The sequence below is a fragment of the Musa acuminata genome, chromosome BXJ3-8 (assembly GCF_036884655.1).
Source record: "Musa acuminata AAA Group cultivar baxijiao chromosome BXJ3-8, Cavendish_Baxijiao_AAA, whole genome shotgun sequence".
Lineage (NCBI taxonomy): Eukaryota > Viridiplantae > Streptophyta > Magnoliopsida > Zingiberales > Musaceae > Musa > Musa acuminata.
In genome coordinates, this window is record NC_088356.1 from 5,563,041 (window position 1) to 5,590,400 (window position 27,360).

The 27,360-nt window shown below is 41.3% G+C and overlaps 6 protein-coding genes and 1 non-coding gene across 9 annotated transcripts; 2 read left to right on the forward strand and 5 right to left on the reverse strand.

Annotated features, from left to right (window-relative positions):
- LOC135645848 (auxin efflux carrier component 6-like) lies at positions 1–3,037 on the reverse strand. Of its 2 annotated transcripts, none has more exons than XM_065164677.1 (7): positions 2,392–3,037; positions 1,748–2,310; positions 1,076–1,283; positions 889–974; positions 602–759; positions 459–535; positions 1–311 (listed from the first exon to the last, which is right to left on the reverse strand). In XM_065164677.1, the coding sequence occupies exons 1-7, from the start codon at positions 2,844–2,846 to the stop codon at positions 245–247; spliced, it is 1,614 nt and encodes a 537-aa protein (XP_065020749.1). In that variant the 5' UTR covers positions 2,847–3,037; the 3' UTR covers positions 1–244. The 2 variants fall into 2 exon arrangements, with proteins under 2 accessions (XP_065020749.1, XP_065020748.1); XM_065164676.1 differs by having other exon boundaries at positions 1,076–1,286.
- An 806-nt stretch (positions 3,038–3,843) lies between these two features.
- On the reverse strand, positions 3,844–6,513 carry LOC135645850 (glycolipid transfer protein 3-like). Its single transcript, XM_065164680.1, has 6 exons — positions 5,851–6,513; positions 5,585–5,640; positions 5,371–5,504; positions 5,148–5,283; positions 4,914–5,057; positions 3,844–4,827 (listed from the first exon to the last, which is right to left on the reverse strand). Exons 1-6 carry the CDS (start codon positions 6,002–6,004, stop codon positions 4,792–4,794), a joined length of 660 nt encoding a protein of 219 aa, XP_065020752.1. The 5' UTR covers positions 6,005–6,513; the 3' UTR covers positions 3,844–4,791.
- A 361-nt stretch (positions 6,514–6,874) lies between these two features.
- Positions 6,875–11,502, reverse strand: LOC135645847 (pentatricopeptide repeat-containing protein At3g13880-like). Its single transcript, XM_065164675.1, has 2 exons — positions 9,658–11,502; positions 6,875–8,809 (listed from the first exon to the last, which is right to left on the reverse strand). The coding sequence occupies exons 1-2, from the start codon at positions 11,316–11,318 to the stop codon at positions 8,053–8,055; spliced, it is 2,418 nt and encodes an 805-aa protein (XP_065020747.1). The 5' UTR covers positions 11,319–11,502; the 3' UTR covers positions 6,875–8,052.
- A 43-nt stretch (positions 11,503–11,545) lies between these two features.
- On the reverse strand, positions 11,546–11,619 carry TRNAR-UCG (transfer RNA arginine (anticodon UCG)). The gene has a single exon. It is a non-coding gene; the product is annotated as a tRNA-Arg (tRNA).
- A 450-nt stretch (positions 11,620–12,069) lies between these two features.
- LOC135645898 (extradiol ring-cleavage dioxygenase-like) lies at positions 12,070–15,356 on the forward strand. The gene is made up of 3 exons (XM_065164792.1): positions 12,070–12,400; positions 14,432–14,802; positions 14,968–15,356. Exons 1-3 carry the CDS (start codon positions 12,173–12,175, stop codon positions 15,158–15,160), a joined length of 792 nt encoding a protein of 263 aa, XP_065020864.1. The 5' UTR covers positions 12,070–12,172; the 3' UTR covers positions 15,161–15,356.
- A 1,424-nt stretch (positions 15,357–16,780) lies between these two features.
- LOC135644842 (amino acid permease 4-like) lies at positions 16,781–20,784 on the forward strand. Its single transcript, XM_065162764.1, has 6 exons — positions 16,781–17,021; positions 18,227–18,460; positions 18,908–19,001; positions 19,131–19,491; positions 19,701–19,922; positions 20,239–20,784. Exons 1-6 carry the CDS (start codon positions 16,895–16,897, stop codon positions 20,668–20,670), a joined length of 1,470 nt encoding a protein of 489 aa, XP_065018836.1. The 5' UTR covers positions 16,781–16,894; the 3' UTR covers positions 20,671–20,784.
- A 921-nt stretch (positions 20,785–21,705) lies between these two features.
- LOC135645897 (receptor protein-tyrosine kinase CEPR2-like) lies at positions 21,706–26,494 on the reverse strand. Of its 2 annotated transcripts, XM_065164790.1 has the most exons (3): positions 26,066–26,494; positions 22,588–25,184; positions 21,706–22,155 (listed from the first exon to the last, which is right to left on the reverse strand). In XM_065164790.1, exons 2-3 carry the CDS (start codon positions 25,115–25,117, stop codon positions 21,806–21,808), a joined length of 2,880 nt encoding a protein of 959 aa, XP_065020862.1. In that variant the 5' UTR covers positions 25,118–25,184; positions 26,066–26,494; the 3' UTR covers positions 21,706–21,805. The 2 variants fall into 2 exon arrangements, with proteins under 2 accessions (XP_065020862.1, XP_065020863.1); XM_065164791.1 differs by lacking the exon at positions 26,066–26,494 and having other exon boundaries at positions 22,588–25,623.
- Positions 26,495–27,360: the final 866 nt, after the last annotated feature.

Here is a 27,360-nt window from a genome sequence, read left to right on the forward strand (position 1 = left end):
AAAAAGGAGAGTCAATGGCATGATTAGCCATCCATGGTCAACCCCACACTGGAGTTTCCTTTCGGATGCCACTAAGCTTTGCAGGGTGGTGCACTCCATTACAGTCTTCACCACACAGTTGAATGATCCGAATGATCCTAATCTACACTTTTTCTGAGTGTGTTCACGCTTGTTGAAGCTTTTGTACCGGTGGGCACTTTGGATGCTTTCCTTCACCTTACTTTGATGGTTGGGTGTTCTTCTCTCACAGACCCAAGAGAATGTAGTAAAGTAGGGTTACAGGCAAGGAGACAAGCATCCCAAAGATGACCCTGCAGAGGTACAAGGAGAGTAAACTGAGGGTGGAGAAGAAGAAGAAGAAGAAGACAAGCAGCACCAGAATGGCCGACTTTGATGGCGATGATGTTCCATTATGAGTATGCAGGGTGTTGATCTACAATGAGATGATTAGAACGTACCCAGTGCTCAAGATATCAGGGTGCAGTCCATATTCTCTGGCGAAGACGAAAGGCACGATCCCTTGAGGAAGAGCTGCCTGAAAGATTAGAGGAATATTGAGTACCCATGGAAGAAGCATCAATGGAGCTTGCTGGATTTGTACCTGCACGATGGCTGTGTGCAGCCTCACTCCTCTTAATCCCACCGCCATGGATGCAGCTGACATCACCGTGGGTCCGCTAAGGAACCGAATCGCCATGCTTATGGCTGCCATCTTTGGCCCACAGGCAATGATCCTTGGTTGCAGAGCCATGAACAATCCTGGAAGCAAGTGGAACATGAACTCATCAAGTTTTGTTTTATGGTCTTCAGCCCCACATGTACTCTCTCTCTCTCTCTCTCTCTCTCTCTCTCTCTCTCTCTCTCTCTCTCTCTGTGTAACAAGCTTACCAAGGCTGAACATGGCCATGCCAAGGCCTGCATCTGAGATAATTTTAATGGACTCCTTTAGCAGACTTGGCATGCTGATATCCCACCTGAAGAGATTCAAATGCTAATCAATGACCGAAAGAAAGTATCGACAACATTGTGAGGCAAAACATGAGACAGTAACATCGAGCATAATGGAGGGGATTACTTGAACGAGATCAGAGACCAGAGAAGGCCTAATATGCTGGAGTATGTGTTCGGGTTGCGGGAGAGCTTCCGGCCGACGACGGTGAGGATGAGCCTCAGCATGACCAGCGCGGCCGGCATCTCTTGCTCAGCTTCTCCCTCCATCTCTATCTCGTCTTCTTTGCGAACCACAAACTTTGAGGTGCTCCTAAAGCTTAGATCTTTCTCCCCTGCTATACAAGTTCATCATTCATGAATTCACATCTCATTAGTCGTCTTCTTCAAACGGATTTGCTTAATGCTTCTACCCTAACTAGGAAATGAACTGGGTTATACTAAACCTGTATCTGTGATGTGCTGGAAGCAGAATAGCTTCAGTCATGAGACTTTATGGAAGCAAACCAAGGACATAATGAGATGCTAAGTTACATGGCATACGCAGGGAGAGAGAGCATCTCCTACAACCTTGGACAGTGACAGCAGCGGAGCTGCCTGCCATCACATGCGAGTAACAGCAGTGCTGTTCTAAGAAGGAGACATTGTTGAAGAATCTGAGACCGTGAATTTGAGTTGTGTTGTAAATTACTGCAGTGTCAGAGTAATGTGATGTTTTTTCTTTGTCTTCAATGTGATGCCATGGCAAACAGAGTCCAAAGAGAGACCTGACAGCAGCGGATGGCATGTGTGTACTTACCCCCGACATCCTTGTCGACTTGTCCGCATCGTCCTCCACAGCCCTCCCACGCCAGCTTCACTCCCCCAGCCACCGCCGGCGACCGCACCCACACCGGCGTGCAGATCTCCAGCTCGTTGAAGTTGGACGCCCGCGGCGTGGGCTGCAGCGAGTACGCGTCGGAGGACGCGTACCCTGACGGGTGCGGGCTCGCGGACCGGTACCCAAACGTGATGTCTCGCACCGTGAGCTGCTCCGCCGGCGCCGGCTGCGGCTGCCTGGCCGGCGTGTTTACCGAGAATATCTCTGCGCCGGATACGTTCGACAGGCGGCGTGGCGTGATGCCGAGCGAAGACGACATGCCCGAGCCCGGCGCGGACGAAGTGGACCGTCGGATGCGTACTCGGAGGCGGCCGTCCGCGTCGATCTCCGACTCCGCCTGGATCGGGTCTCGCCCGTCAAGTGAGATGATGTCGCCGTCTATCTCGAACTTGGCAATGGCGGCCGCCGCCGTACCCGGGAATTGATCCTCGATGAGTAGCGTGGCCGCACGGTATTCGAAGAGGAAGAGCAGAAGAGTGTACCTACGCACATGGTGAAGAGATCAGCAGCAAGTCGCGAGCGCTTGGCTTACGGAAACACGCAGTGAGCTATCGGCAAAATACCAGATGATGCACTGCAGGACGACCAGCTGAACCATGAGGCTCTGGGTGAAGTCGCCGTACATGGCGCGGAGGAGGGGGATGCCCATCACCAGAGTGTTGGGGAGCGTACCGACGGAGAAGAGGGTGATGACCCAGTCGAGGCGGCGGCCGCGGCGACGGGGGCTGGCGAAGGCGGCCGACAGGGCGGCCCAGAGGGAGATGGCCATGAGGACGAGGAGCTTGGAGAGGGTGTCAGCGAGGATGAAGCGGGAGTCCATCTGGTAGGGGTTGTTGTGGGAGATGAAGTGGAATGAGAGGACGGGGACGGCGAAGGTGGCGACGAAGCGGTTGATGCCGGAGCACTGCTCCGGTGTGAAGATCTTCCACCACTTCACGGAGCCGTAGGCGAGGAACATGGCGAAGTAGAGGGGGATCATGGCGCACATCACGGTGTAAAAGTCCTCCCAGGTGATCATCTCTGCGAGCGTGGTGAAGCGGTGGGGAGACAAGCGCGAGCCCCATGGGGTATATGTAGAGGAAGACAAAGGCGCTGCGGCATTACTTAGCGTCGCCTAAACCATATGCTTTGCATGGAATAAGCAAGGGTTTCTTGTAGTGATGAGTTCAGGTAAGGGAGTACGTACGTCCCCGTCCCCAAGCCCACACTGTCAGTTCTTTCTCTGCGTGATTCTTGTGGAGTACTGTGGCTTTAAGTCTTTTATCAACGTCAATAAATGAGACATGATCTCTCGATTCATCTTCTTGGCATCGATCCTTTTGGCGAAGTCATATCAGTGTATGAGATACGTATCATTTCTCAGGGTGGCAGCTTTGCATCAGGAATTTTACGTGAAAGGCTGAGGAGGAGGGGGAAACGGCGATCAGACGGCTGCCAGTATTCCATGGGACAGAGGGCAGAACATGCCATCACCAGCTCGGACGGGTCGTCGAAGGATGGCCGCTAGCCCGTAGGAGACTGGAGGGGCCTCGCGCGAGGGGTTCGAACCGTCGGATCTCGATCGGACGGAGGGAGGCGGGGTCGGGGAAGCGTGCAGAAGCGGACGAGGCAAAGGTGGCGAGGCTGTTGGCGCCTGAAAAGCCGACGAGAAGGATTCCTAGCTTTGGTTACGCGTCGCTTTTGGGATCGTCGTCAAGGCCGAGGCAGTCAAACTCGGGAGAGGAGCTCGGTGAAGTAGCTGTCCGCCCTCTCCTCTCCTTTCGCTTTCCTTTTTGTTTGTGTCCTCTTTATTCCCCTATTTTTCCTTTCATGAAAAATGAGTGAGTTTTTCTTATATTGGAGGAAAAAAAAACTCTTTTTTTTTTTTTATCTTTTTCCCATATATTGTCTCCTTTTGCAAATATATATGTATATATATATATATATATGTGAATATCCAAAGATTTATCTCGACCATGTGGTCTAATGAGAGCCTTAACTTTGACTTGAGGACAAATGAGCATCGCATTGTGTATCTCATCACATCGAAGGTGTTCAAGATGAAGTCAAACAAATTACATCTACTTGTGCAGGGAAAGGTTGTCTCCTTCTATCCTTTTCCTGTAACAAAAATTACAGTGAGGGGGAAGTCTCCAAATTACTGCTGCATGGAAATGCCATTTGCATGCCTTGTGATACCATCTTCTTCTTCTTCATCATCTTGTCCTGCTCATCCTCCTCTTTCTGATGGTGAAATGACAGGCATGCACGCACGCACGCCATCGACAACGTCTCATCCTCCTCCTCCTCCTCCTCCTCCTCCAAGCGAGGCCCACCTCCCTCTTCGGCCTCCCTCGTGATCCCTATGGACCACCGCGCCCCACCACTTTTCTCGCACCGGTCACTGTCCTCATCTCTGAACCGCGTTAGGGCCGTGCTCCTCGCCATCTCCTCCGCCGCCGCCCCGCAGCATCGACGCCCGTCGATCGATTGCGGTCATTATAACGGGTGTTTGACTTGTCTCAAGGACATCTTAATGGACGGTCCGCACTGCGACGGTGAAGGATCCGGATCCGAATCCGATGAGTTCGGAAACAGGCCACATACGACTCACCGTTGCCGAGTCCGACGAACGAGTCGGACGAGTCCATGCCGGCCTCCGTCGGTTCACGTGCTACCACCGGACAGGAACAATGCATGCACTGCACTGCTCTAAATCCATGCACGGCTTCTACTCTTCCCTTCATCTTCTTCCTCTGTCTTCCCCGTCTTCTCCCTCTCCACCAATACCCCCAGCCTCGTCCAGACGACGTGCAACGCCACCACGTACTACGATCTCATGTTTGGTTGTGATGAGGGAGAGAGAGAGAGATGAAACCTGCTGTTATTTCGTGATAGTAGGCTACATTCTTTCTTCTAAGCAAGCAGCAATGTACACTCTGTTCTTACATCATGTGAGGCATACGCATCATCAAACTCAACCATCAGGCAGACTTCAGCCTGTCCAATTCATGCGTTCTCTGCACCAAATCATCAGAAATCACAATGCAATGAATCCAATCACACAAAGAAGACGAACTCACAGAAAGAAGCCAATTCTACTCACCAAGAGTTGGTGTGTGTCATCCAGAAGAGGCTGGATCACTGAGGCATACTTCTTGATGTCTTGTTTCAGGTCATTGTAATCTTGTTCTTGGCCCATCAGCAATCCGATGAGCATTTCTCTCCCCGGAACGAGCTTGATGGCCACCTATTCATTCATTCATTCATTCACAACTTAGCTTAGGAAACTGGCAAAAGAGCTACCAAGATGAACTTGTGAGCAGAAAGAACAGAGTACCTTGTAAGCAGCTGAGGATATCCAACCATGCCATGGCTTCAATGTGCCATTGTAGGTCTCTTCCACCACTTGTTCGAGGCTTGACTCAGGGTTCTTATCTAACTTATCCAACAAAGTTAAGCTGAAAGTTATCGACCTAATCAATCAAAAGATGTTTGTCTGAGTAGATTGATTTCCAAGAGCATGTATGGCAGTAAGAAGAAGTATGCTTGTGTAGCAGTACCTCGCAAGCCATAGGATAGATCTGCAACAGCTATCATCTTGTCTTGCAGAACCTTCACCCACCACCTCTTTCTGCACTATCTCTTCCAAACTTGAATACAGATTTGGATCCAACATGTATGTCTCTTCCAGTCTCTGAACAGTTTTAGTAACTTGTTTTAGATAAGAGAGAAGTAGATCAGTCAACATGATTCAATCATTGCAAGTTGATATACCTCGATATTTCGTAGTATGTCTCGCCTTAGCACCATCATTGTTGGTCCAATCTTGTCTGTGATATCAAAGAAAGCAATTGAAGAAGAGGCAGATAGTTGCAGGCAAATATATGCATCTTTAGTAAGATAAATGAGTTATAATATTGAAAGCTTCTTCTTCTTCTTCTTGCAATGCTTATGGCTGCAGAAGGATTATAACAGATTACATGCATTCTCAAGGCTAACAAAAGCTCAAAGAACAGGAGGAGGAGGAGGAGGGAGCAAACCAAGGACATGGAGGAGCAGATTAGAGGCGCCCAGAAAGGCCAAGGTGGACATCTTCTTCTCCTCGGGCTTGAACAAGGACAGCTCCTCCACAGCCAACCTGATGCATGACCACCCCTGCCTCATGTCTTCTTTTTGAGCTCCACCTCTCTCCATCTCTCAACCTGTAATGTAATCCTCTTGCCTTGTTCTTGATTCTGGTGGGGAGAAGTAAGAAGATGAACCAAAATCTAGATGAGCAAATATAAAAAAGAAAAAGCATCAAAGCTAAATTAAACTTGAAAAAAGGATACTTCTATCAATGAAGGATCAAAACAGAATCAATGGAACTGATTGACTAATTTAGGCTTTCTTATGGATGATTCCCTAATTGTATACCAAGAAATAGACAAGTCTCCTAATTTGTGGTTGAGCAGTATGACCACCACTCACATGATCATTTGTTTCTTTCTAATCATCATGCCACTACTCAATTAGACAGGTCTTCCTGAGACATTAAAAGCTCACATGCTAATCTGATCCATATGTTTCCTTGTTGCCATAATGCTTCCAAACATAATGCAAGAGAAGCAGCTCCAAAAACAAAGGCAATACTCTTCATAGTTTAATACAAAGTGGCTCAGACCTAAGAGATGAGTAGTTTGTGTCTACCAAGTATTGTATTGACATTGACAAACCACATCCATGCTTAGCTATAAATATTGGAGAACCAAACAGCTGATTAGAGAATTCAAAAAAACAGTGTATTTGTTTGAGCAAAGAGCAGTTGACAAACCACCATTACATCTTAGATGAAGTTTAGCCATATTAAATGTTATCTTTACCTTCCAAGAGATATAATAACTCGTCATTACTATCACATAAGCATATTTATGTTAGATTCCATAGGAGACTCTTCCCATAAAGAAACACCATCAGTTAATGCTCTTACACCACAGAAGAAAATAAAAATTGGTACATTGTATCCAACATCACTCTTAGAATCTTAAAAATTGCATGATACATGCATCACATAACATTGAGTAATGGGTAGCTAATCATCATTATCTATTGCTTCATATGCAAATAGTCAACGTCAGTTATGTACAGATTCAAAAAGTCTGATGATAAGAACATATTGAATAGAGACTTCTTGAAGGATAATTTTATTTGATTCCTTGCTGGTCTTTGAAATTTTGGTGACTAATCTTTGTTAAACTATCATAGAAAACACATTTCTCATGGTCAATCCCTGTGCAAATGTAAAAAAATGAAAAAAATTTAGAATCCAATTACATCAACTTCTTTTCTGCCTTTCAACATTCTAGACTTGAATGATATTGCAGATCTCTGGCCATATATGGCTATCAGTATCACCACTTCACTAACACAAAAGAACCAGCACAAAATATCAGCTTGCTCATTGATATATGGCAATCGTCTGGTAAATACGTTAGAAACCAAGAAAATAAAATCACCATATTCACCTTTGAAGCTTCAAAGAAATTAAGTGAGACCCAATGTCACTGCTTTTAGCTATCATAACATGTTGCCTAATCTATCAGTTTCAGTTGGGATTTCCATTACTTTTTAACTCTCAGAGGGGCCAAATTGTCATCCTTGTTCACTGTTAACCAAGTGATTGCAGTATCACAAAGTTATTATCATGATAAATATGAGATTGTGAACGACGTGTCACACATTTTTCCTTTAGTAATCACCACAAGAACATGAACCCCAACTAAAATAATGACAGGGAACTGGATCTCTGACAACAGTTTCCTGCCTTTCAACCTCTGAGTATGATCCCTATCCCACAAAATGTTTGGTACTCAGAGCTTGTATCAGATCTGACTCTCACAGGTGACATTTGAAATGCCTAACGGACATTCTTATTCACCGTCCAACCATGTGATTGCAGCATCACAAAGTGATCATCAGTATAAAAGAAAACTATGAACAATGTGTCGGATGCATTTTCTTTGGCCAGTAATCACCACAAGAACCTGAACCCCAACTAAAATGACGAAATTGATCAGGTTCTCTGACAACAATTTCCCACCTTTGAACCTCCACCATGAGACACTATTGTTCTTCATAATTCATACAGAAACTGGCTCTTGGCAAATTAAACATTCCAAATGCCTGGCATCCATTCATTTCACTGTTCAAACAAGTGATTATTAGTAAGTATGAAATTAACAGTGTCTTAGATATACTCTCTTTTACCAGTAATCACCACAAGAACATGAACCCCAACTAAAATGATGAAACCGAACTGAATCTCTGACAAGAATTTCCCGTCTTTCAACCTCCGAGAACAACTTCAGTGTCTTATGACAGTCACCACATACCCTTTGGTTCTTCATAACTCGTATCAGAACTGACTCTGGCAAGTTAGACATTCCAAATGCGACGGCCAACAACTCACCATGGCTATTCATTAGACTCTCTCTCCACTTTTCACTTTGGTACTCCAACTCCAAAATCCTAGGACCAGCTTTTCCCATCTTTTGTTTTATGTGAAGCATCATTTCTTGTAGCTTTTCATAAATGAAATCAATGTGATGGTGGTAGCTACTGCTAGTCACAAAGGAATGAAAAGATGCTCCAATCTCAATCCAACTTACACCTGTTTCTTTGTTCACCCCTCGTTCTCTCATTAAACCTCTTGTTCTCATGGCCAAGGACACTTTACCAACATCCAGATACATGTTATACAGCAGCATATATGACGTAGCAGAAAAGGGCTCCATTACCATTAAACTTTCCCCAACACGTATACTCCTTTCAGTGTCACCATAGAACAAGCATGCTCGCAGAAGTACATGCCAAAGGATTGGGTCATTGGCAAATCCTGAGCTCAATATGAAGCCCTCTGCATCAACAATTCTTCCAGTCCGACCTAGGAGGTCAACTATGCAAGCACAGTGTCTCGAATTTGGAACTATGTCATATTCTCTACTCATGCTTTCATAGTACCTGCATTAAGACAAGATACACAACAATCATGGAGACATAGATTTACTGCTAAAAGCTGCATAACCAAGACTTAACGTTCCTGCGTATGCTGTTAAATACGAACCATCTTTCATGATATATAAGTATACTATGCCGAAATTTGAACTTTCTTGAGGCAAGCTTTTGGCAATGTACTAATAATATGAACTTAAAATCCTCATTGTTTTTTAATGCCTATTAGTTTGAAACCCTCCACCTTTTTAATCCGGGCTTGGGACCGGCATTGGCGGTGTTACTTTGAGTCCAACAAAATTACCAAAAAAAGACCATGTAGCTTTTGTGACTAATGTCAAAACCTCAAGCAACAAGCCACAAACCATTTGGTGGCATTCAAGCTCATGCTACTTGGAAGCAACTCTCAAAAATTGCTTTTAAATCATATAGAAAGAGGCAAAGAAAGAAAAAACTAATGCACAAGGATTGCTTGATCTAAACATGCAGGACAATTTCTTATGTCTATCTAACTAGCATGATATGCCTTAGCACATCTGTTAGTTCTTTTATTACTTTTTTTTCCAATTAACTTCACAGTAAGTAACTAGCTCGACATTGGTTCTAAAATTATCTAATCGGTGCTTGAGAATATGATACAAACCAACAAGCCTATTTACATATGCAAATTAGCTTTCAGGTTTTCTATAAATGTCATCTGCCTAATGATATGTATTTCCAGAGACCAGACAAATTTGGGAAAGAAACATACCTACCATCACCATGATAAGATGGAAACATGTCACCAAAAGGGAGCCAATGACATGAAATACATGATAAGCAAGTTTTGAATATAAAGATTAGAGAGAATGATTAACCTGAAACCTTCATCCACCAAGCCTCCGTGGCTGCAAGCAGTAAGAACAGCAAGGAAGGTGACATGATCGGGCACAGCCCTGCATTCTTTCATTTTCTCAAAGAGGACCAAAGCATCTCCTGCATTGCCATGTAAGGCATAGCTTGAAATCATAGCAGACCAAGAAAAAACATCAAGGCTTCCAATGTCTTGGAACATCCTAATAGAAGCACCTACATCTCCTGTTTTGGTATACATGTCGATCAGTGAATTACAGCAAACAGTGAACTTATCATGTCCCAACTTTGTGGCATAGCCATGAATTTGTTCTCCAATCCGTAGCATACCCATACGTGAACAAGCAGTTATCACGGATGACATAATGACCTGGTCCAACTTTCTTCTGAGTCCTAGTAATTCTTTAAATAAGCTCAGAGCCATTTCATACTGTTCATTCTGTGTAAAAGCTGAGATCATGGAGGTCCAGGTGAAAATTTCTTGCTTAGGAGTCATTTGGAAGCAACTCAAGCTTTCCATAGTCAAATTTGAGGTTGAATACAAGGATATCAGTGCACTCCCAATAAACTCATCATCTTGGAGATTATTTATAATTACATGGGCATGGATTTGCCTCCCACATCTAAATGCACGCACTGACTTACAGGCCTCGAGCACACTTTTGAATGTGAACTTTGAGGGTTTCATTTGTCTCCTTAGCATTTCACGAAAAAGGCTTAAAGCTTTAAATCTGTCTTTTCCACTAGATTTTGTGCCCAATCGAGAGAATCCAGCAATCATAGCATTGAACACCACCACACTTGGATTCGGTATGCACTCAAAGATCTTGATTGCTTCTTCCAATCCACCATTCTTCGCATACATATCAAGCATTGCGCTGCCGACAAAAAGATCCAAGTCCAATCCAACTTTCGTCACGCACCCATGCATCATCCTTCGAACATCGTCTGAATCCCTCATACCCGAGCAAGCTTTAAGAATGCTACCAAGAGCAAAGCTGTTCAACTTCACACCTGATCGATGCATCCAAACAAGAATATTCACGGCCACCTCTGGCCAGCCAACGCTGACATAAGCTGAAAGCAAAGAATTCCACGAGACTTCATCCAGTTCTTCCGCATGATCAAACACCAATCTGACCTCGTCGATCATGCCACACTTGGAATACATATCCATAAGCGAATTGGTCAGAAAAGCACGACGAGACAACCCAGTGACGACGACCATCCCATGGACCATCCTGCCCATCCTGACATCTCCGCAATCACCACTGGCGCTCAGAGCGCCAGCATAGCTGAACCGGTCAAGGCCAACGCCAGCGCTTCTTGCTTCCCTGAACACATCCAACGCTCTGCCGCAGTACCCGACTCGAGAATACCCGGCGGCGAGTATATTCCAGGTTGCGGCATCTCTCACGGGCATTCTGTCGAACACCTGGCGGGCGGTGGTCGGGTCGCCGCACCGGCAGTACATGTTTACGAGGACGTTGTGCATGAAGAGGCCGGGCCTGTAGGAAGCCCTGATCATGTGAGAGTGGACGAGCTTGCCGAGGACCAAAGACCGGGTTGTGGTGGAGAGACGGAGGAGTTCTTTGTAGGTGGAAGGCTGCAAAGGGGGAGATGGGCCGCGGGCTCTCTGAGCTCGGTCCGTCGACCGAGACGACATGAGTTGGCTCGAGCCGACGTCTGATTTGTTTCCACCGCTCGCCTTTTAAGGAATCTCTAAATATGTTGGATTGAATATTATTTTGGATATTGACAATTAGAGTCACATAATTACCCAATAAACCTTGAAATTTTTAATCCAATTATTATGATCCATAAGTGGGACAGAAATAAATTAAAAAGGGTAAAATAAAAATAAAAAATAAATATAAATATCTACGAAAAAAACGACCACAGTGGGAGTCGAACCCACGACCTTCTGATCCGAAGTCAGACGCGCTAATCCACTGCGCTATGCGGTCATGTTGTAATCCGTGCAATATTATATCTAATATGTGTATAATTATTAAGTCAACTCGCTCAACTATGGAATAGCTATTAGAAACTAAATGACATATCATGACATAGAATTAGATCTAATGGGTGATTTACTGTTAACTTAAGCTTAGAATTGAACTAGTAATATGGCATAGTAAGAGCTTCGAGTAAAGAAGAAACTTAGAAAGAACGTGAGGTAAGGCATGGAGTTGAGGCTGATGAGTATTATTAATTTAGACTTAACTATTTTGGACAAATGGTGAATATTTTAATTATCTTATTAAGTTAAAGTCATAATACTAATATTAGTTAAACTATTCATTTCAATATCAAAATTTATAAATAATATATTTGCCACTATATTAGTCTATATATATATATATATATATATATATATATATATATATATATATATATATATAATGGGAGAGATTGGTGTCGGCACGAGGCGACAAGCTGTCGCGGGTTTCGCTCGTTGTTGGGAGTGTTGGGTGACGTGTAGGATTCGACCTCTGGTTCGATCGGAGGTGAAGGGGGATGGAGACGTTCTACCTCTCGCACGGGTCGCCGACGCTGTCGATCGACGAGAGCTTGCCGGCGAGGCCCTTCCTTCAGTCGTGGCGGTCCAAGGTGCTGCAGGCGGCGCCCAGGGCCATCCTCGTCGTATCCGCTCACTGGGAGACCGCTTCCCCCACCGTGAACGTCATCGATGGCCCTAACGACACCATCCACGACTTCTACGGCTTCCCCAAGCCCATGTATCAGGTCTCCCTCTTCCGTACCTCTCTCTCTCTCTCTCTCTCTCTCTCTCTCTCTCTCTCTGGGGCTGATTAATCTTTGCTTTATTAGATGGAAACGCCAAAATCTGATCTCTTGCTGGCTTTTCCCTGTGAAAGATTTGATCTTGTTTTTGTCTGGACGTTGTTTGGTCGATAAATTTTTGGTTTTTTGTCAGCTTGTTTCGATCTATGCAAGAAATTAGTGCATTCAGTAGCTGACGTTAGTCTAGGTTTGTATGACTATCCATCGATTTTTTTTATAGTATGGATTTTGAGGTTTGGCCATGTCCTTGATGATTGATGTGATTATCCTCCTGAATAAAATTTACAATACTTAAATTATTGCAACTTTAGAGGGTTCTTGTGATAAAGAAGTATTCAGGGATAAGGCAAATATTAGCTAATCTAAAGCTTGTTTTGTTTGTATATCAAGACCTTTTCTTTAATTGATATTGTCATACCCTGGTTTAGTCCACCTCAAAATGGGAGAAAAATTGAGTGGCCTTATAAGAGCATTTAAGCTTACGTATTTTGGAGCAGTGGTTTAGACTCAATAAGATAATATGTCAGTTATTCCATCGGGCCAAGCCATGATAATGGGTATCGGAACCGAATAATTTGTGGGGACAATGAAGTTGTATCAGAACTGAATAATTTGTGGGGTCAATGAAGTCGACCAATTCAAGCTAAACCCAGGAATTCATCAGCTATACCATGTAAAAAATCACTATATAAAGTGAAATGTGACATAATCAAATCAGCAAGAAGATGACAGCAGTTTACGAGCTATGATGTACTTTGAGAATAGTATGAGAACTACGGACAGTTCCTGGTAGATAGATACAAAGAACAGATAATGGCTCTAGCAAGAGCAGCTAAAAAGAGTTCATCTCCCCTTCTTGTTATCAGTATGAATTTTATAAACATTCAAAGTATGAGGCTGAGCTAAAAATGAAAAAAAAAAAAAATGTTTGCCTAATCATCTGTTTTAAATTCTATGGTTTCTTTATAATAGTAATTGCTTTCATTGTGTACATATGTTAAACAAATAGAAGGTTTACCCCAACCAGTATCATGGTAAGCATGATAGGTTTGTGGTCTTTGATCTCCTAGTTCATGTTAAGAAAAAGATCTGAATTAGTCATACTTTTAGACGCTAGATCAACATGCTACTTTTCTAGATAGTTGAAACTGAATGACAAGTGTAATTGGTTAGATATGTCTTTGGTTGCTAGATCAGCATGTTCATCAAAAAAGTTTCTGGTGGGATCCTGTTTATATGTTTATCTTAAACCATGCTTCTGTGACTGAGGAAACTAATGTGAGATGAAAATTCTAACCATGTGTTTCATCATATAGGGAAGATGTTTGTTCATTGAGTAGCAAAAGGACTGGAGCTACAAATAACTGTGCATGACCATTGAACAAATTCCTGGATATATACCATCTGGCTTTCTTGATAGGCCTTGCTGACAATATGTCAAACTTATAGATTCAAGGAGCACTGAGTTTGCAGCATTAATTGGTACAGAATTCGTTGTAGGCATGATCATCTATTTTATCTCACTCAATCATTAGTACGATAGAAATCCTAATCACAGGTTTCATTATATAGGGAAGATATTTGTTCTTTAAGTTGCAAGATGACCGGAGGATACAAATAATTATGTGTGACCCAATGAATAAATTTGTAAAGATATACTGTCTGGCTTCCTATATAGACCTTGCCCTACACTATCTTGATCTTCTAGATTTAAGGAGCACCGAGTTTGTTGCATTAACTGGTGCAGGATTTGTTATACATATGATTGTCTATTTTATATTAATTAATCTCTATTGAGTTTTTATATGGCATATCTTATGTATCCTCACAGCAGCAAAGGTATGCTTATTCGAAATGAGCATGAATTTGAAGGTACATATGTGATCCATGTAAAGTTCCATAAAAATGTATAGGTTGTTTCTGTGATATTCTTGAGCCCTATATCTACCTCACCAAATTATAGTGTCATGGCAGCTTAAGTACCCTGCACCTGGTGCACCCAAGCTGGCAAAGAGAGTGAGGGAGCTACTACAGAATGCTGGCTTCAGCCATGTCAAAGAGGAGAAGACCCGTGGGCTCGACCATGGTGCATGGGTTCCACTGATGCTTATGTATCCAGAGGCAGACATTCCTGTGTGTCAGCTTTCACTCCAAACAGAGAAGGGTGCGACACACCACTATAACATGGGGAAGGCACTAACCCCTCTTAGGGATGAGGGAGTCCTTATTATTGGGTCTGGGAGTGCCACTCACAACTTGAGTATTGCACTTTTGGATGATGGACCTATCGAAAAATGGGCCCTGGACTTCGATACTTGGCTCAAGGAGTCACTGATAAATAAGAGGTAAGGAGCACCACCACCCATAATTCATGATGTTGATTTAGTTTCGAGAAAATGATGATGCTTTGTTTTCTACACCCTACAACTTTATGAATTGCTATTATCAAAAAGTGATCAAGTTGACCATGATCTTAACTGGCATCCTCATTTGTTCCACAATTTTGGTAGACATGATGACCTGAATAACTACGAGGAGAAGGCGCCTGATGCAAGAATGGCGCACCCATCGCCGGAACATCTCTATCCATTGCATGTGGCCCTTGGAGCTGCAGGGGAAAAAGCTAAGGCTGAGTTAATTCATCATAGCTGGACCGAGCGAACTCTTTCATACGCCTCATACAGGTTTACCGCTGCAGAATGATGGGCGTCCAAATTGTTATATATAGCCGACAGGCTCATTTCAGTGTATTCAATCCAAACACCCTTTTGCTTAAATTGTAACATTAATAAGAAGCTTTTATCCTCCACAGAAATGTAAACTATCACATTCCAGTTTCAGGTCATGTGCCGATTATATGTAGTGTTGTGACACTCATGAAATAATTTATATTTTACAAGTCGCAAGATCATAGTTTATCAAACTGAAATATGATGAACAGGCACATCAGATTTGCCCACAAGGAAGAGATGTTCAAATGAGAGAGAGAAAACTAAATCCAAATGTGTTCCTGTTTTTCTTGTTCAGATTTTATAATGTTCTTCCTTTCTTCTTTTCTAGTATTGCAGAAAAGATTACTTCCTCAACAGATTGAACATGAAGGTAATGTCAAGTCTACTACCTGATATATGTCACTAGCAAACTTACAGTGGTGGTAACGACATTTCCATCATTATACACTTTAGTGCCATTGCAAATGGGTAAATAAATAGTAATGCCATTTTGTTGCTTTGCCATTTGTGCACTTGGCAGCTTCCTAATGTGATTTTGAATGTAAAATGTCATCTTGCTGTGAGTTACTACAATCATATTATATCATGCATACATATGAGAGCTATTAAGATTCATGTTTATAAGTTTTGTGTTGACTATCAATTACTTACCGTAATTTTTCACCTTTTTCATCCGAATTTGATACCGACATCAATTATGTTAAACAAAGATTTAAACACTTTTAGTTAATGTTAAATAAAGATCTAAACATTTTACCATTCTTAATAATGACCCAAATATTTGAAATTTTTGTAATATTTTATCCAATATCACATAATATCTTATAGTAAGATTTAGACTTAGTCCTTAGGATGTCTTGTCATAATTTCATCTTAATCTTTCAATCTCATGACCTTTTTTACTATGATCGTTTAATTATTAATTTTATAATGTATTATATCAAATAACATATACGATGCTTATATTATAAACTCGCATATAAGATATATCATTTATATAATTGATAGCCATTGGTGTAACTCGAGAGCGAGTTTGCTCGGTTGAGGTGCAGGCATCGAGCCCTCCTTCTAGTGCAAATTTGATAAGGGACCATTTGGTCAGTCGGCCAATGGTGCGACTCATAGGCTTGTGAGGAATTATCCGTTTTGACGATGGGCGTACTCGTACGATTTTATCCTTTCAAAGTATGTAAGCTCCAAAAAGTACCTTTGAGAATAAGAGAGATCTGACGGACTTATAAGCCCTACTTCTCAATAATAATACATTAACTAACTAACTAACTAACTAACTCGGATGTCATATATCACTTATATAATAATGTACTAACTAACTCGGATGTCGAATGTCTCAACAGAGTCGATGAGGCTTCCTTGTTATCTCGATGATCCAATACGAACACTGCTTTGTTGCGCAGTTTGTGGTTGCAGATCGTCAACTTGTGCTCACATTACCTGCATTTTTCACGTCAAGAATGCCGAGAACAGTACATTCTATCTATTATCTTCATCGGCCTTCGTTCTCAGCATCAGAATCTTCGGTCGGGTTATTGAGCTTGTCGAAGTTAGCCAGAGAACTGCTTCGGTTGTCCATTCTCTCTCGAGAGGAAACACAGCGAACCAATAAATGCAGAGTGCTTCAACTCCAAACCAGGTTGATGACAAGTGTATGGTGCAGTTCAGGCGCCTGCATCGGTTTCTGTGATGCATGCTCATGCACAATAAATGGGAGTGGAGATGGCAGCGCAAGGTGACATGCCTTTGGCCTTGGAATCATCCCTGCTTCGGTGAGATGGAAATGGAGGAGTCTAGCGAAGATGGCCGCGTTAGAACAGGTAATGTTGCTTCTTCTTCACCTGAATCCTCTTTTTAATTTGGTGTGGATTGTATGTTTGTTTAAGAGCATTTGTGATTGGAAACAGCAAAAGTTCTTTGGAAGACTTTCAGATTTCTTTCGTCCGATAGTGACTTTTACGCCCATGTTGTGTTTGATATTATGTCCTGCTTCCTTACTGTGTGAAGAAATTAACTTTACAACACAGATCTCAAACCAGCTGCTTACAGGTGAAGGATAAATGGTCTCTGTCTTCATTTTCAACTTGAACACATCTGCATGACTAATTTTTCATCTTTGGCTTGCACTCCATCATTCTGCTTCCTTTTCCTATATCATCATTGTATGAGACGCCACCTCACTGTAATCTTGACAATCATCATAATGTTATATGCTCAGCCCCCTGTATTCCTTCAAGGTTGGTTTGCACAGCGCTAATAAGACTTGGTGGAGTTCTCTTGCAAATCTACCTTTAGTTGTGTTGTCATAAGTCTATTATTTTTCAAAGGGAGTCTACCTTACATAAGCTTCCATGTGGGGTTGCTTCTATTTTTTGGACAAACTTATCCTTTAACGTAACCTTGTGATTTTTTTGCTTCCTGGTGCAGATATCTAAGATATGAAAATAGTTTTTATTCCTCATTTAATGTTGCTTCTAGTATATATTTTCAGATAATTTTAGAAATCAGACTAAATTTCTTTCGTGTACAAAAAGATGAATGATAGATAAATTATATTTTATTAATGACATATTTATAGCATGAACAAATTTGTAAATTACTTTCTACATTAATCACAAAATTAAAGCCAGTCATTCTTTCACATATGGCATGTGTCAGTTTGGAATCTACCATTTGATTCATTACATGGAAAACCATTTTAGTTGCAAAACATAGCAGAGATATTGTATTATTGTATGCTTAAAAAAAATAAAATCTTTTTCCTGGTGATGAATACTCATGCTGCCATCGGATTTTCTATCATTCAAAATCAGGGAAAATATTTCTTTTACTTGACCATCTTGCTTGTAAAACTGAATCATTGTGAGAATAAATCCGGGCTTGGTTTAATAGGAAGGAATATTCAGGGATGGCGACCAGATCATGAATTGATTTTGAGCTTGTAAAAATGTCAAACTTTCTGCTATATTTGAGAACAGTATAGCTCAAGTCCATTTATCATCTGATACTTGTTTTGAACCTGCAGGGACTGTGTGGACTGCTACAGCTCATGTAATTACAGCAATTGTGGGATCTGGTGTGCTGACTTTGCCTTGGAGTGTTGCCCAGCTGGGCTGGATTCTGGGTCCTGTTGTCCTAGTTTTCTTTGCATTCATCACTTATTTCACTGCCACTCTCCTGTCGGACTGTTACCGGCTTCCTGATCCTACGAAAGGAAGGCGAAACCACACTTACATGGATGCTATAAGAGCATGTCTAGGTACTACTACTACACTAAATCAAAGAAATGATGTTCATATCCTTTGTAAGGATCTTTTCATTTTGACTTTATTCTAGGACTGTGTTATATCTGATTTTTGACTTGGAAGCTCCATGTCTTACCCCTAGAATCACGACAGTTGCTTGTTGAGTTTTCATCATTCAGGAATCATTAGTTGAGCAGAAAGTTAGAAGTATGACTTCTACAAGTGTAAGGGAAAACTGAGAGCTAATAATCAAACTATTTTAATTGTAATATCAAAGTTGGTATCGCAAACCTGTTTCAACAAATCATGGTAAATTTAGTGCATTTTTGGACATATTTGGGAATAATTGGCTTAACACTAGACAGTCAAAAATAGAGGGAAACATAATCACTTAAATTATGTATAATAAAGTGTAAACTATATACTATATTCTAGTTGCTTTATGCTGTTTGTTCTTGCAGGTCGAAAGGATGTATTAATATGTGGAATCACACAATACAGCATACTCTGGGGAACCATGGTTGGATATACAATCACTTCTGTTATGAGTATGATGTGAGTATTTGTTTTTTTGGAAGAATCTAAATGCTTTTGTACTTCTTCATTATTCCAAAGCTTTTTTATTTTGTTTGATTTTGGTGAATGCATCTATTTCCTAACTAATTTGTTCAAATTCATGTGGAGGGCCATTGATCTATCAATGTGCTTCCGCAACAAAGGTCCCAATGCTTCATGTGAGGTCTCTGGAACATTGTATGTTGTGATCTTTGGGGCAATGGAAGTATTGCTATCTCAATTCTCCAGCTTGGAGAAAGTCACAGTGCTTTCTTACATTGCTGCAGCAATGTCTTTTGCTTACTCCTCCATTGGATTGTGTTTGTGTCTGTTGGAATTCTCTTCTCACCCGAAGTCTAAAGGGACTCTAACCGGGGTTCAGGTAGGAATCAGAAATGTTTCCTCCACCACCAAGATCTGGGATTCTTTCCAAGCACTTGGGAATGTAGCTTTTGCTTACACCTTTTCAATGCTTCTGATTGAGATCCAGGTATGATGTTATCACAAAATTTTTCTGATGATTATAGACTTTTTTTTAACTCATAAATCATCATGTTTCGTTCTCGTAAAGGCTCTTTCGCTCATTGTTTACTTTGATTGTTACCGATAATCTAAGAACTGGTCTTTTGTTTCCAAATGTTCAAGTGCATGAATACTGGTCATCATCTATTCATGACTCACAAGCTTATGTTTCTGAAGGACACACTAAAATCTCCCCCTTCGGAGAACGGTACAATGAAGAAAGCAAGTATATATGGCATTGGTTCGACGACATTGTTCTACATATCTCTTGGGTGTCTCGGTTATGCTACCTTTGGAAATGACACCCCTGGAAACATTCTAACCGGGTTTCGGAAACCAATTTGGCTCGTCGACATTGCAAACCTTGCTGTCCTCATACATCTTTTTGGAGCATATCAGGTAAGAGTCTACAATAATTTTTTGCTGATGTTGCTACAGATGGACAAAGATTCCGATGACAGATAATAGCAACTTGTAGCACAAAGAAATAGCTTATTGAAACAAATAATTTAGCCCTTTCCTATCAGCAAAGAATTGTTCATCTAGCTGAACAACTAAAAGATGTTCTACACAAGCATTTTCTGTGAAGATCAACTACACAAACGCAAATAACCAAAAAAAGTGATATTACTGGAAACTAAATTCAGTGTCTCGTAAGACCTAGTTGAAGATTACATTTCTACTTACTGAAGTTATCTCCTTTGTTTTCTTTCAGCTATTTGCACAACCAATCTTTGCCTTCTATGAACAGTGGTCAGCCAAGAAATGGCTCAATGCAGGCTTCTTTCAAAGGGTCTACACGCTAAACTTGCCATTCTCCAAATCAAGAAGCATAAAGTTCACACTCTGCAAGCTCATCCTACGAACACTCTTCGTGCTCATCACAACAGTGGTGGCGATGATGCTGCCATTCTTCAATGCAGTTGTTGGCTTGCTTGGTGCCCTGGGTTTCTGGCCATTGACTGTATACTATCCTATGTCTATGTTCATGAACCGAGCAAAGATCAAGAGGAGGCAATTCAAGTGGGTTATGTTGCAGGTTTTGAGCTTAGTCTGTCTGTTTGTCTCACTTCTCGCAGTCATTGGATCGGTTGCAGACATCATTGAACATCTCAAGCATGCTGAACTTTTCAAGATCAAACTCTAGTTCGATCAGAGAGTTTCATGAAGGCTATGGATGGCATAATTGTGGGGTGTATGGTTCATGGTTGGGTGTCGTCTTAGCAAGTATGCACAAGATGTGCAGTTACTGTCTTCCCAGTTGGCAAGAGTAATGTAATGCAACTTCTTCAAATTGTTAGTGTAGCTGCACAATCTACTGACTGTAAGTGTGGAAGCATAATAGAGTTTTCTGGTGTGAAATCTTGGTTTACCACCTTTTATTGATCTCATTGTGGGTAATAAGGGCTCAGATGCTGAAACTGCACAAAGTCAGGAGACATGCAATGCTGGACACCATAGAATTGATTCAGATGTATTAAATTTCAGCTCCATTTTATCATAGTTGGATCTGGTTAAAACATCTGAGTCAAATTGAAGAATATTGAGTTTCTGATCTTTGAGGTAATATTGTCATTCTTTTAGCAGAGAGCTGACAATGTTTAGCTTTACCATTCAACAAAAGATTTAGATGTTGACTCCACATTACTGATTTGTTATCCAACAAAAGATAGCATGCACATACATTGTAAAAAATTGGCATTGCCAATTGATGAATGATGTGGTCTATTTCTTATGGCTTTGGTTCCCAAAACACTCCAAGCATAGCTTAAAACAAAGAGAAGTTTTCATGTACAAAGTTGAAACAACCTATGACACAGTCTAAAGAAGAAGTCAACATTTCAAATATTTAACCAAAACCACATGTTTTACTATTACCTTTATGTTGCCAGCATAATATGATTGAAGAGGATGGCTATTGTCAAATATATCTTCAGAAATGTGGGAAATATCATGAAGAAGATGGGCATTTTCTCCAGTCACTGTAATGATAGTATTGGAATCCTTCCTACATAGATTGCTCAAAGGACTATAAAGATAGCTTCCCTGTGTCTCACATCAATATTCATTTAGAAACCTGCATCTGTGGCAGCATATAAGCACATGAAACTATATTACATTGTAGACAACAGCTGAAAAAAACTAGGTTCATTACATGTATACAGATACCAATTACAAAATCTAGACATAGTCCCTGAGTCGTTGATGCACGCAGATCCCCGATTGGTTCATGGATGTCATGAAAGACCTAAATAAAATACATGAACTGCTGAAACAAAAGGCTACCAATTCTTACTGGAACTTTTCCCAGTAGTGACAACTGAAGCAGGGTTGGCATCTGTAAGCATGTTGACAACCTCTCTCATGGTAGGGCGTGAAGATGGTCTCTTGGAGGTGCAGAGGATAGCAATATCTAGCACCTTCGCCATTCCCTCTGCTGCGAAACTCGACAACCTTGGATCGTAAGCCTCTGCAAGGTTTTGGCCTTTAAAGAGGCTAGAAATCCATGAGACAATGTCTTCTTCTCCGAAGTAAGGATCAGTTGGATAGCGGCCAGTTATCAATTCCAGCAGCACCACACCAAAGCTATATACGTCACTCTTCTTGGTCACCCTAAGCGAACATGCTAGTTCTAAAGAAAAAAAGTAGATAAAATTTAGAGATGACCTTAATTTTCCATAAGCTCGAAGGTTTCAGAAGCAAAGCTGAAGGCAGTAATTGCATGTTAATAAAGATTTACATGAGCAGTGCTCCTATTTTCCTTAATTGTTGGAATAAAACGAATGTTGTTCTAGTCAAACTCAACTAACTTGGTAATCAAATAACCAAGTACAATATACATGTCAATTCAATTGGCATTTTGAAAGAAGTAGAGGGAGAAGCAAAGTAATCTACCTCACTAAAAATATAGCAAACACCTAAAGAAATCATCATACTGTAAATAAGACGCTGATGGCATATTCAGAACAATTAAATAAACAAAATACTGCATTGTTCATGAAAAGATTGTTGACGACTAATTTCAGATTCAGAATACAGTTAAAGGAACTAAGAATGCACATACCTGGAGCAATATAACCATGAGTACCAGCAAAACAAGTCCACTCTGATCCATCATCAACTGTGGCAATCCCGAAATCAGCAATCTTTGCTTCGTACTCTTCATCTAGCAGTATATTAGCTGACTTTATGTCTCTATGAATGATTGCTGGATTGCAGTCATGGTGAAGATACATAATGGCCTTTGCTGCACCCAATGCAATCTTGTAGCGCTCGTTCCAGTCCAACTCTGGCTGTCCACCCTTCATCTCCCGGCGAAGAGCTTGATAGAGATTCCCATTTGGCATGTACTCAAGGACAAGATACTTTGATTCCTCCCCGATCAAGCAAGCATACAGTTTCACTATGTTCCTGTGCCTGATCTTTACCATGATACCTATTTCGGCTGTTAAAACTCTTTCACTAACAGTATTCCACAATTTCTTGACAGCAACTGTTCCTCTGTTCCCGTTCAAATCTAATCGATAAACCTTACCCATGCCACCAGATGCAATCAAATTTTCTTCATCTAAATCTGATATTTCTGCACGATTCAGCACCATTGGATGGAAAGATTGAAGCAGCCACTTTGAATCTTTTTCCTCTCCTTCCTTCAAATCTCTTCTGTTAAAATATTTTTTGAGTTTCAAGCTCCAGTATCTCACAAAGCCTAGACCAAAAAAAAGCACAAACATTACCAGCAAGATGGTGAGCACAACAACTATAGGCTTCCTTGTTGCATCCTTGTAGCTATTGCTCGAACTACAAGATCTTAACTGTCTGTGCTTCTGATTACTTGTACCAATACAGAGATCTTCATTCCCGTAAAGTGCACCTTCACTTGCAATCAGCAGAAGACCTGCCGGAACTTCTCCTGATAACTGGTTATCCGACAAATCAATGGAACTAAGCTTCAATGTCTGTAAACCATTAGGGATCGATCCAGTGATGAAATTATGTGAAAGGTTAAATGAATTGAGGAAAGCCAAAGAGGCTAGTGTTCCTGGAATCGTACCACACAGTGAGTTGTGTGCAAGGTTGAGGTCTACCAAGCTGTCACAGGTTCCAAGTTCTGATGGTATTGTTCCTGCAAGTGCATTCTTTTGCAAATGCAAGGATGACAATTGCTTCAGATTTCCAAATTGAGAAGGTATTTGACCAGAGAAGGAATTGTTAGAGGCATATAACTTGTCCAGCTGGGAAAGATTCCCCAGCTCTCCTGGGAGCTCCTCAGAGAATCTATTGTTCTGCACATACAGCTGAGTCAAACTGGCTGACATTCCTATATCGGAAGATATCCCTCCAATGAAGCCATTGTCAGCTATATCCATGATCACTGCCGACGGCAATCCCCAAAGCCCATCCGGAACTCTACCTGTGAAGCTGTTTTGACTAATCCTGAACCTAATCAATGTTTTGCACTTGTTATACGATTCTGGAAATTCACCTGAGAAGTTGTCAAGAGCAAGCAAGAACTGCAGCTTGTTGTTTTGGCACAGGAACCTTGGGAAGTCGCCAGTGAAGTTGTTCTCAGAAATGTCGATCTTTTCAAGCGGCGAGAACCGACCGAGATTGGATGGTAACTCCCCAGAAAAGCTATTCTGATACAAGGATAATGACACGAGAAACTTCAAATCTTCAAAACCTTGAGGGAGTTCACCTGAAAAGTTGTTCATGTACACATGGAAGACAGTTAACATCTTAAGGCTACCAATCTCAGGAGGAAGCTTCCCGGTGAACTGATTGCAGGAGATGTCGAATTCACGTAGTAGAGTGAGATTGGAAACCTCTGGTGGGATTACACCAGTTAATTTATTCTGGTAGAGCTCAATCTTGTAAAGCTTGCTCAAGTTGGATATTGCCTTTGATAATTGTCCTGAGATTTGGTTGTAAGAGAGGTCCAATTTTCCTAGTGATGTCAACTCATAAATGGAAGCTGGTATCTCCCCTTGAAGATTACATTTTGCCAAGAAAAGCCATGTCAAGTTCTTCAAAGAACCAATATTTTCCGGTATCTCTCCGGCATCAAAGTTGTTCCTTGCCAGGACAAGGTTAACCAGGCCCGATATTTTCGTCACCCAAGCAGGAAACTTTCCATCGAAGCTATTTTTCGACAGATCGAGAACTTGAAGCTTCTGCAGGGATGAAAGATCAGGCAGCTGGCCAGTCAAAAAGTTTGCCGAGAGATTGAGGACCTGAAGGTTTGTGCATTTGGCTATGGCAGAAGGAACAACGCCTGAGATGGCATTCTCCCAAAGCTCTAAAGTAGTCAAGTTGGGTAAGAGAGATATTGATGGTGATATCACCCCTGATAAAGAGATATTTGGAAGAGAGATGCCAATAACATGGCCAGAATCAATGTCACAGTGGATGCCAGTAAACTCACAAGAAGATCGAAGTTCACTCCAGCTCTCAAGATAATTGAAAGGATCCTTGAAGTGACTTTTAATTTCAAGGAGCACTTTGGTTTCCAGTGAAAGGGATGAAGAGATTGGAATGACAAGAAAGACAGGAAGAATGGCCAAGAAATTAAAGCAAACAGTTGATTTCAACATTGAGAAGATCGGCGAGATGAAAATTATAGTGAGTAATTCAATAAATCTCGACCCGAAGATTCTATACCTGTAAAATGAAGACCAGAAAATCTAATGTCAGAAAAGGTCTATATTCTCTCAAAAACAGAACTAAAGTTACAATCATCAGTAGGTGAAGCAGACTTAATTCTGCATGATGTTGGAGTACAATCAATGCATAAAACATCGAACACATTTATGTAAACAATTCTGGCAAGATTGTTCGACAAATTATTTACACCCCATCAGCAGATTATATACCGATGGCATCTCCTAAAGATCATAAAATTAGGCAGTTCCATGCAAATTATGCTTGCTTTGATTATGCAAAGACAGAATACTTGTACCATTCGCTAGATTATACTTCATTTCATTATCTTTTCTTCCTGCACTACCTCATAGGATGCTTGAATTATCTGAATTTGGCTATGACAGCATGACAAAACAATAGATTTGCATATGGTAATAGGTTGCAGCCAGATCAGGTTCGATTAAATCCTTACAACTGGTAATCACAAAGTCTAATGACTTTCAATAAAAATAACTTATTCCAAATCATACAAAGATAAATGTTTACTGGACTTTATTGATTACAACAAAATATTCTTCCAATTGGAAGGAAAAGGAAGAACCCACCCACATCCCTTACGACTTCATTAATAGTGAACATATCCTACTCGCAACTGCAAAAATCAATCAAGCAACAACACCATTTCTTTTGATGAATGAGACAGGTTGTTCATTGAGACAGAACACTTGTTCTCAGGAATACAACAACAGGAATGATATATGAGCATGCGAACATAGCTTATGTCAAGGGGGAAGAAAGAGGAATTATTATTTGCTTAATACCCTCCATAGATACCAAATGATAAGGAAGATTAAGGAGCAGGGCCTTTATTACCCAAGAAGGAACGAAAGGAAACAGACCTCAGAGAGTTGGCGAAGGGGAGATCAAGTTATCCTGCAGCGAAGGATGAGAAAAGTCTTCGGGTATTCTGAGGTCCTTCTTGCCATGAAGAGCAAGTGCGGGAGAGAGCAGACACTGTCGCAATTTGTGGTAAGGCAAAGTGAATGTTGGAATGGACTGAGAGAGAGAGAGAGACAGAGAGAGGGAGGCCAAATAAGCAGCTGGCGTAGCTTCGAACTATGGAAGACGGCAGCGGCTCTAAACAGTGTGTGTCCGTTGCTGGCGCGGCGGATGGGACAGTGCGGGGTTTGGCACCATATTGGCATCACACCATCTTCCATGGCAGACACCTCTCACACTCTCTCTCTCTCTCCCCCTCGTGCAGCTCTGCACATCAAACGCACTCTCTCTCTCTCTCTCTCTCGTGTGGCTCTGCACATCAACACTTGCAAAGATGGTTCTGTGATGATCTGCAATGCACTGGAGATGATCCGGACATCCTGTGCCATGCAATTTTGGGCAGTGATATGGACATCCCCCCTCTCTTCAATCCCCTTCATGTTATATATATATATATATATATATATATATATAAACCACATTAATCATTCAAACAACACAGATGAGGAATGCTATGGCATCCCGACAAGGTGGAGTCTATACTTTACCTTGCAAATGCTCTCATGGCTCAATCTTCAGTACAACCACAAACCTCTCTAATTTTAATAAGCAGTGATAAAATATTTCAACAATAATAGTTAGTTGGATTCTTTAAAAAGTCTTACAATAATAAGGATAAGCTTAAATATTCTAAATATAATTATCTTGAATCAATCTAAACTAGCCAAGGCTAATATAGTTTGGCATATAATCGCGTTGAGGCACACCAACCGTAATGCTAGATCACAAGATACGTCGAGTCGCAAGCATCATGTCATGAGGGTTATCGTTGGAAGCTAATACTAGACAGGTTGGACTTGACGTAATCGAAGTTTTGTTCGTCTTAGCGAACTAATCTAACACAAGTCGAGTTTGATTCAAGCTAGACTCAACCCTAAATTGAGATAGAGTCAACTTGGACTACACCCGATAGTAAATCTTTTTTTTAATTAATCTCTAATATGATAATATAAATAATATGAAATATCAAACATATAGATAGGATTTACAACATTCTAATAACAATATCAATCATAATCTAATCAAAATATATGAAGGCACAACATTAGTATCAAGCAAATCAAACTACCAATCCTAATTAATCGAAATTGAACCTTGACATGGTAGCATCATAGTACCAATTCCACGAGTATTA